Source organism: Triticum aestivum, chromosome 6A (genome assembly GCF_018294505.1).
Source record: "Triticum aestivum cultivar Chinese Spring chromosome 6A, IWGSC CS RefSeq v2.1, whole genome shotgun sequence".
NCBI classification, from domain to species: Eukaryota; Viridiplantae; Streptophyta; class Magnoliopsida; order Poales; family Poaceae; genus Triticum; species Triticum aestivum.
This window is the reverse complement of record NC_057809.1, coordinates 423,684,262-423,694,399: the sequence shown is the minus strand read 5'-3', so window position 1 is coordinate 423,694,399 and position 10,138 is coordinate 423,684,262. Positions and strand designations below refer to the sequence as shown.

General features: G+C 47.5%; 1 protein-coding gene across 1 annotated transcript; it reads right to left on the bottom strand.

Moving 5' to 3' along the window:
- Positions 1-1,933: 1,933 nt before the first annotated feature.
- On the bottom strand, positions 1,934-2,935 carry LOC123127731 (transcription factor MYB30). Its single transcript, XM_044547546.1, has one exon. It carries the CDS (start codon positions 2,829-2,831, stop codon positions 2,070-2,072), a length of 762 nt encoding a protein of 253 aa, XP_044403481.1. The 5' UTR covers positions 2,832-2,935; the 3' UTR covers positions 1,934-2,069.
- Positions 2,936-10,138: the final 7,203 nt, after the last annotated feature.

Below are 10,138 nucleotides of genomic sequence, written 5' to 3'. Positions count from 1 at the left end.
AATATATTTTTGCAATAAGTATGTGAGTTTTTTATGACTAGAAGAGTCCCGGGCTGCCCACGAGGGTGGGAGGCACGCCCACCCCCTGGGCGCGCCCCCTGCCTCGTGGACAGCCCAGAGATGCACCGACGTACATCTTCCTCCTATATATATCCATATACCCTAAAAACTTCGGAGAGCAGAATAGATCGGGAGTTCCGCCGCCAGAAGCCTCCGTAGCCACCGAAAACCAATCTAGACCCGTTCCGGCACCCTGCCGGAGGGGGAATCCCTCTCCGGTGGCCATCTTCATCATCTCGGTGATCTCCATAACGAGGAGGGAGTAGTTCTCCCTCGGGGCTGAGGGTATGTACCAGTAGCTATGTGTTTGATCTCTTTCTCTCTCGTGTTCTTGAGGTGGTACGATCTTGATGTATCACGAGCTTTGCTATTATATTTGGATCCTACGATGTTTCTCCCCCTCTACTCTCTTGTGATGAATTGAGTTTTCCCTTTGAAGTTATCTTATCGGATTGAGTCTTTAAGGATTTGAGAACACTTGATGTATTTCTTGAACGTGCTTATCTGTGGTGACAATGGGATATCATGTGATCCACTTGATGTATGTTTTGGTGATCAACTTGCGAGTTCCGTGACCCCGTGAACTTATGCATAGGGGCTGACACACGTTTTCGTCTTCTCCGGTAGAAACTTTGGGGCACACTTTAAAGTATTTTGTGTTGGTTTGAATAGATGAATCTGAGATTCTGTGATGCATATCGCATAATCATACCCACGGATACTTGAGGTGACAATGCAGTATCTAGGTGACATTAGGGTTTTGGTTGATTTGTGTCTTAAGATGTTATTCTAGTACGAACTCTATGATAGATCGAACAGAAATAATAGCTTCATGTTATTTTACTACGGACTCTTGAATAGATCGATCAGAAAGGATATCTTTGAGGTGGTTTCGTACCCTACCATAATCTCTTCGTTTGTTCTCCGCTATTAGTGACTTTGGAGTGACTCTTTGTTGCTTGTTGAGGGATAATTATATGATCCAATTATGTTATTATTGTTGAGAGAATTTGCACTAGTGAAAGTATGAACCCTAGGCCTTGTTTCCTAGCATTGCAATACCGTTTGTGATCACTTTTATCATTAGTTACCTTGCTGTTTTCGTATTTTCAGATTACAAAAAACCTATATCTACCATCCATATTACACTTGTATCACCATCTCTTCGCCGAACTAGTGCACCTATACAATTTATCATGGAATTGGTTGTGTTGGGGACACAAGAGACTCTTTGTTATTTGATTGCAAGGTTGCTTTAGAGAGACCATCTTCATCCTACGTCTCTCACGAATTGATAAATCTTAGATCATCCACTTGAGGGGAATTTGCTACTGTCCTACAAACCTCTGCACTTGGAGGCCCAACAATATCTACAAGAAAAGGGTTGTGTAGTAGACATCAGTTACCGAGAAATATCGATATAGTCATTAGTTACATCAGTTATGTAAAATAACCTTTCAGAAGAGTTGTCGCAATGTGCCGTTATGTCTGAAATGTAGGTCTGATATTCTTTCGCTTGTTTGATGACTCCCCCGCTCATAGCTTATTGTAACAAACTGGAGGATTTTGTTTTGTTGCCGTTCTAATCTGGCGCAACTACTTTGGCTAGGCTTGAGCGCGGGGAACAATTGTTGGCTTGTTTGATTGCCTGGTTTCCAATCAAAATGGGGCGGGTAAAATCCCTTTTCTTCAAAAATTCTATGTAACATAACCTAATTTTCTCATTAAGGTCTCATTCGGTTTGAAGGATTTTTACAAAAAGCATAGGAACATATATTTCAGAAGCTAATTTTTTATAGATGCATTCAGTTTGTAGAAAACGCGTACGGGAATTTCATAGAAATACTATTCAATTTTTGTGTTTTTGGAGGAATCTGTCCATCCACTCAAAGCTTATTTTGTGTGTAGTAGTGAGGCAAAACAATTTCTTAGAATGACAAGTGTCATACTATCAACTTCCTGTACTATTTCTAAATTCTACGTTTGGATTTCTTCAAACAGAATAAGGCCTAAATCTGTGACAAACTCTGCATGTCACCAGCTTGCATGAACAGCGTGACCCAGAAGTCCATCTCATCGTTGCTCGATGACGGCGATGCGCTATCTACGCTGAAGGTGTCGCAGGTTTCCATCCCGAAACTGGAGCTGTCCACCGACATCCCCAGTGTCTCCGACCAGAAACTGTCGTCAATCTGGAACTCCTCCCAGGAAGAAGAGCTGCCCGTGTTCTCCAATGACGAGGTCATCGAGTAGTCGGTGGCGGACGACGTCGAGAGGGACTGCTCCGGCGACATCGAGAGGGAGTGCCCCGGTGAAGACGCTGGCTTGGAGGTCGGGCCCTCGAGCGCGCTCGCAACCACAGCAGGCTTCTTGGCTTTGCGCTTAGGCGCTGCCTGGCCGGACGTCTTGGACGAGGACGAGTCGAGTCGCTTCTTGAGGTGTGTGTTCCATACGTTCTTGATCTCGTTGTCCGTCCTCCCAGGCAGCCTGGCGGCAATGGTGGACCATCTGTTGCCGAGCATGGCGTGGAGCTGGATGATAGCGTCTTCCTCCTCGCTGGTGAAGTTGCCACGCTTGATGTCGGGGCGCAGGTAGTTGATCCACCGGAGGCGGCAGCTCTTGCCGCAGCGGAGCAGGCCGGCCTGCTTCGGCAGCGCCCGCCAGTTGCTGTGGCCGTGCTGCTCGATGTGAGCCACCAGGGTCATGTCCTCCTCGGCCGTCCACGGGCCCCTCTTGATCCCTGTCTGCTCGCAGCAAGGAGCCCTCACCATTGCTAGCTTTGCTCACTCCTATGCACCTCTCCCGTTCTCTTTTTCGGTCGAGTGTGTGATGGATGGATTGTTCAGTGTGTTGACGCTGGTCCGAAGGGAAATGGCTGCCTGATCTGAGCTGCTCAGACGTTGCGCTATTTATGCTCGGCGCGGCGCGATGGCAAAACGTGGTCAATTGGGGCAGGTTCCGAGCAGGGACCATTGGCTGACAAAACGAGGGAGAATAGTGGGCGTATATCCAAGTTCTTTTTCTATTGTTGGAAAACGATGGGGTAGTTTGTGGGTCAGGATTCAGGAATGCGTGTGTACCCTGCTCTGCCGGTTTGAAAAAGTATATGGAATGATATGACGTGTTTCTTTTTTCTCCACGGGAGTTGATGATGTGATTTTTTCAACACACTACCGACTCAAGTGCTCATATATACGCTCATACGCTCATCCCTATAAATGCACATATGCATACCATATTTTTATGAGTATCTTTGAAAGATTGAGCCGACATATTATTTTGAGATCTACGAAGTCACCGTAGACGCCTTAGCGTCGACGGAAATGTCTCCTTCCATTGAAAGTGTACCGCCGGAATTCTTGAAATATATTCAAAAATAATGCGAGCACGAGGACATGAACCCTGATGGGCTGAAATATCACAGTCCTTCTAACCATCCAATCATAGGTTGATTCGCATAATGATATGTTTCTAGTTGCATGGTACAGGCAATTCCATTTAATTAACTTTCTTTGATTGTTTACAATTAACTAACCGGTGAAGAAAAACATCATTCTTTATATTACTGGAAACCCAAATATGGAGATCTCAAGTTACCATCTCCTAACTAGCAGGGAGGACATATTCGAAGCGTCAAAGAGACAAGGTAACCGAGGGTCGTGTAAAGGGGTTGCGCATGTCGTTAGGCGATCTACAGGCGATAGCCTCGCCGTCGCCACCGCCGGCCGCCGCGCCCGTTGTGTGCGGCCTCCCTTCTGCGCCCAAGCTGAGGCTGGCCGTCAGAACAGCAGCGGCCATGTCCGCAGGCCGATCGCTTGGCCCCTCGGTGCCTAGCGTTCCAGCCGCCTCTTCGCTAGGGTTTCTCGCCCTTGGCGATCTGGAGGCGACCGCCTTGCAGCCACCACCTCGCCGGCTGTGTGTGGCCTTTTCTCCACATCTCAGTCTAGGTTGGGCGTCGGAACAACCGCGGCTGAATCCGCTAATCGATCGCACGGCTCCCCAAGGCGCTGCGATCGCGCATACCACTCGGAGTACGAGGGGTGGAGTCCTGCAGAATCACGGCACGAGGAGGATCAGGGTCGCCCTAACCCTAGCCGAAAGGAAAGGAAGTCTTCTTCTTCCTACAAAAACTCATCTAGGGCTACGGAGGGACTGCACAAGGAACCACGCAAGCCGCCGGATCGCAAACCCCACGCGTCTATGTCGCCACAGTCTGTTGGGATGTCGTCGTCGTCTGCTCAAGAGGCCGGCAAGGAGTCGCTGGTGGCCGAGGTGAACCCGGAGGTCGGTGGGGGCGCACATAGGGCTCCCTCCGTGGATGCTGCCCGGAACATCATTCTTTGAGTGTTTATAGCCACCAGGATACTTCATGTAGCAGCCTAGCTTTTTTCTTATAAAGGCATATCATTTCCGTCAAAAAAGTAGAATGCTAAATCGCAGAATAAAATATATTTAGTTGGCTGTTTTACCAATAGGAAGTGTGAACATCCTAATTACTAAGCACGAGAATTGGAAATCTCGAGTTGAAACTTGAGTCTTAACATCTGGTTTTATACTAATACGTTGAAAGTATCATCATAAGTCAAGAAGTTGATCATTAGGAATAGCGAGCGCTTGAATTATTACGTAAGTTGAGAAGTGGGAGTTTCGAGTTCAAAGTTAACGCTTGTGCTTAAGAAAGAACTAGTCATTAAAAAAAGTAAAGCATGGAATTATCAAAGAATATGCCATGTTTCATGGATTTGATTTGAACAAAATTTCATATTGTTACCAAAGAACACAACATGCTTCATGGTTTCGATTACAAGCAAATATCCTCTTGCAACTCTTTGTTTCAAATTCGCAAAGAAAAATGTTTCAAAACCAGAAACACTAGCCTATGCAGTGGGGATGCAAAGGTCAAGAAAACTCTACTTCCTGGATTTTTGGAAGAGTTCTCGTCACCCTAGCCGCCCGGGTGGCTCCTAGCGACTCCGGGAGCCCCCGACACCCCCACCCCAACAAAAGAGCCCATGTAGTAGCCGCTCTGCCCCTTGCCACCGCCGCCATCTCATCCTTGACTGTGTCTCACCCTTCCTCCACCGCCCAATTTTGTGTCCACCTGCAACCTGGTCGACAATCTACGTCGAGTGCCTCGGATCTAGCACCATGTGCCTTCCATCCTCGACTCCATATAAGATGTTCCCTCCATCCTCGACTCTAGTTGTGATGCGTCATGTCCCTACAATACTACAATAGGTTATAGTTGGTACTATGACCTGCTATCCCGGCTTGTAGGTTGGGTGGCGGTGCTTGACGACAAGTAGTCTCCGGTTGTGGCATTCAACAAAGGGTCTTGTCATAACGGGATCACATGTGTGGCTTGCGATGTTAGAACATCTACAACGGGGTGCCTCAAACCTGCCTCATATGCCCGGGCGGGCCGCCCGGTCACTGTTAGGTAACGAAATTTTGACCCAAACAGGCCTCACACGTCCGGGCTGACCGGCACCCTTCATATCCAGCCCAAATATGACGCGGATATGGGGCACCCGGACACGCCCGCCATGTCAGACTCGATACCTCGACCCCATAAAAAATTGCACCAAATCCACTCTAGACCCGCCGGATCCATTTGCTCTCTCATCTCTCCTTCCTCCTCCTCGCCGTACGTCTCACAACTTCGCCGCTGCGTGTGCTCCGCAGTCGTTCCTAGCTTCTGCGCCACCAGCTCTGGCAGAGCAGTCCTCTGTCCCATCCTCCGCCGCGTGGGACATCGTCGCCGGCCCGGACGCCATCGTGGTATGTCCGGCAACTCTCTAACTCCGCCTTGCGCTTGATGTGTACGACACATTCTCTGACCAGATTATTTGTGATTTTATTAGGGAAAATGATGGACTCCGATGCTTCGTAGGACGAGTATGGACCGACGGAGCTTGATCAAATGATTCAGATGAGTTCTTCGATTCCTCGGATTCGGACGAAGAAGTGGACATGATTATGCTAATGAGCATGCAATATAATATGGACCGTCAAGTGGAGCATATTTTCAACTTCAAGGGCTCAATCAAAGGGAGAAGAGCGATCAACCGGGATAGGGTGTCCGGAGCAAAGCTACTGCACAGGGACTACTTTGCTCCCAAGCCTACTTTCCCAGATGATCCATGGTTTCGTCACCGTTTTCGCAAACGGAAACCATTGTTTTTGCGCATTTGGAGGGAGTGGAGGAAGACGACGACTACTTCAAGCTCACAAGGGATTGTTGCAGACAACTCTCTTTCTCTGCCAAGCAGAAGTGCACGGCTGATCTGAGGATGCTTGCACTGGGTCCTGCTGCAGATGTCATTGGTGAGATAGTCAGGACAGGGGAGAGCACGTGCCTGAAGACTACTGTTAAGTTGTCCTGCGCACGGGGTGGAGGTGTTTGGACCTGAGTATCTCAGAGAACCAAATGCGCAGGACTACTCTCAACTATCTGCAGATGCATCATAATCTTCGAGATCATCAGGTGCACACGCAGCTACTCAATAATCTTTTGGAGCACATGTGGACCCACAATGGAAACCAAGAAGCTAATGTTTGAGTTGTGCATTTAAAATAAATTTTATGTAAACACTATGTATGCTCGGTACCAACATTTGTTATTTGCGTGCGACATTGGCTTGCATGATCAACGTGCATGGATCTGCATGGGTTTGAGAGTCCAGATTTGAAATATGTGGATGCCAGGAGCAAAATATGAGGCCCGTCCATATGCGTCCGTGGGTGTGTCCATGAACGTTAAGGGGTTGAATTTGCCAAGTCCAACTATAGATGCTCTTAATTGTGCCATCCAGCTCTAGATCTATGGGGTGTGACAGCATAACGCTATGGAAGTTCTTGGTTTTACTTTTTTCTTTCTTAATCGGCTTCATTTAGTAGCTTAGCTTTCTTTCAATGGTATTTATAACAGCCTACTAACTCTGAATTTTGTACTACTAATAGAATGGAAATTAGGCTGGTCATAGTGGGGAGTAACTTATATCAGTGTTATGCATATGACACTAGTCTAAGTTAGTACCTTCATAGTGTAAAGTATCTTAGTAGTAGTGCCATAGATTGTTTCATTTATTGCCTTATAGACTCATTTTACCTCGTGAAGCGCTATGTTACAGTAATATATTATGTTACTCCAAACACCTCTTTCCTCATTAAATACTTGCCACATAAACAAAATTGTCTTGGGATGTGTTAAGTTACTAGCTAAGTTACCTCCACTATGGCTAGCCTTAGGCTGGTCATAATGGAGAGTAATTTAGACTAGTGTCATATGCATGACACTAGTCTAAGTTACTACCTTTATAATGCAAAGTAACATAATAGTAGTGTCATAGATGGCTTCATTTATTAGCTTGTAGACTCATCTTGTCTTGGAAAGCGCTATGTTACAGTAACATATTATGTTACTATCTCATATTAAATACTTGCCACATAAGCAAAAATTTCTTGGAGTGCGCTATGTTACTAGCTAAGTTATTTTCACTATGACTAGCCTTATAAGTACACGTAGTAGAGTTCTATCATTTCTCATTGGAACAATAGAATGCTAAATTAGATTAAAATATATTTAGTCCCCCCGCAAAAACAAAAAGATTAAAATATATTTAGTTGACAGTTTCATCAATAGGAAGTGTGAACGTCTGAAACTGAAAGTTTGAAGTTGAAATTTGGGTCGTAACATTGAGTATTATAATATGTTGAAAACATCATCATTGGGAACAACGAACACTTAAATTAGTGTATGAGTTGTGAACTGAAAATTTGGACTAAAGAGAGGAGCTAGAAGGAACTAGTCATTCGTTAAAAGTTAAACCATGGAATTCCAAAGGACGTGGCATGCTGCATGCATGATTTTGATCTTCGAAAAAGAAAACGGCAGGGCAGCGTTTTGGGTGTCTTGGTTGCAATTCTGGCTTCGAACGGATTTGCCGGCAAATCTCAATGCTCATGTCTTCAACCGGAGACCCTTCTCTCCCTGCCACGTGTAGGCAATGTTTTTTTTTGAAATGCACGTGTAGGCAATGTTGTGACAAGAGATGGTGGTCAAGAAATCTTTGACGAGGTCGCCGAAAGATTCAAGACTCGATTGTGTTTTTTTTTTGCTGGGGTACTAAAATGTAAAATGGGAGGACACGATTGTAATTTCCTTTTCTATGATCCTTTTCTCAATATTGTGAAACTTTTGTGTTTAATTAATGCCAGCTTTGAGACCTTCTAACCCCCTTCCCATGTTGCTCTTAAAAAAAAAACCTTCCCGTGTTAAAAAAGATAGGAAAAATACCTAAGGGCCGTTCAATCCACCCTGTCGAACGCCTCAACTGATTGCGCATCAGTCTTCAAAAGTACTCCTAGATACGAACTTTACACTATTTCTAACGGTTTCCCTTTCCAGGTGGACTAACAAACGAATGACAAGTACTGATAGTATTGTGGATGTAGTCGACCATTTCAGTGGAGCTGTTTGAACGAACTACAACTTTTTCATTGCTATTACTATAGAACTGCTTTGCCTGGAAAGCATAGGAGTCGCATTTTTTTTTTTACTTTCTTTCTTGTGTTCACTCTTGGTGGGAAGAGCCGTAGATCTCCTATTACAGTTTGTATCTCCGGCCGTGGCCAGAGTCATCGGCGTGGGGCGAGCATCCAAGTTCAAAGTTCAAACTACTTTTCCCCTTCGGCACTTGCGTGATCACATCGACTGAAAATATTGGACAAGGTCGGCTCAATCAAATTGGGCTTTGTGAGTTGATTTGGTCTCTGTCAAGACGTTGCGAATCCGTGCGCTTCGCTTGCAATCGACGCACCGTTGATTATTTTTTTTTCAAAAAGGAGGCTCACTGAACAATTCAAGCAAGAGAGGCCCAGCTTTGCAGCTCCTGGATTGATTGAAATGATAAACTAAATAGATCGAGTAGCTTGGCACAGACTGCTTTCTCATGGTCGTAGACGCTTTCAATGTCACTTGCGTCAACTGTCATGCAATACGTATGAGCTGCCGACGAACTGGCACTTTAGAAGCATGTAACCTAAACCGCTTCAGCTGTATATACAATGCTAACACACACACACACACACACACACACACACACACACACACACACACACACACACACACACACACACACACACACACACACCTCCCTTCGCCCTCCCTCGCGTTGCCCTCCCAGGGTGGCTCGAGGGCGTCTACGGTTGCCCGGCGCTACCCCTCTCCATCCTCCCCTCCCTTGCCGTCACCCGAGGTGGTCGTCGGGCAGTGCCTGTGCAGTTGCCGATGACAGTGGCGACGAGGTCTTCGTCGCTTCACTCTTGCGAAGGACCCCGGAATCCAGGGTGGCGGCCCTGGTCGGCGAGGCGGCGCCGTCTCTTCGGCCGTCGGCGTGTGCGCGGGAGGTGCGGACCGGCTTCTTCGGCTGCTTGGGCAGCGAGGAGCAGGCCGGTAGCGGTCGCGAGGCGGTGAGGTATCCTTCCTCCGCTCCATATTTGAAGGTCAGGCATCACCTCTCTACTCTCTCCCTTGGCTGGTTCGCCGATTTGGGGCTTCTGGCCGCCGGATCCGGTGCCGGCAGGGTGCTCCTCGAACTGGTGCTGCGGGACGAGCCCGAGGGAAACCCCACTTTGGTTTTTCCAGAGCGGCGGTGGCGGCGCCATTTTGCGTGGTTCTACGCCCTGGAGTCGTCGTAGTGGGCTCCCCTCCCCAGCTCGGCCAAGCTTCTCGGGCGAAAGCTCGAATCCCGGCGATGGATGGGCCACGGCGGCGCCAGGTGCGTCGTGTCCTCCTTGGAGGCGCCGCGTGGGGAAGATTGGTGCTTTGGGTTGTGTGCAGCAACTTGCAAGTGGGCGGTTGGTGTCTGTCGAGTCTTTGTGGCTCCACAGCTCCTTCCTTTCGACGACTCTACCGGCGGCCTACCCTCTATTATCGGTCTCCTTCGGTGACTGTGGTGTTGCTGATGTGTGTGTGCTCTGACTTGTGGTCGTGCTCCGTGGCTGCCTCGGACTCGAGACTAACCTTTGCTACTTGTGGTCGTGCTCTGTGGCTGCCCCGGACTCGAGACCGACC

Excerpts from the sequence above, each read along its gene's own strand:
- LOC123127731 (XM_044547546.1), bottom strand. The coding sequence starts at position 2,831 with ATGGTGAGGGCTCCTTGCTGCGAGCAGACAGGGATCAAGAGGGGCCCG.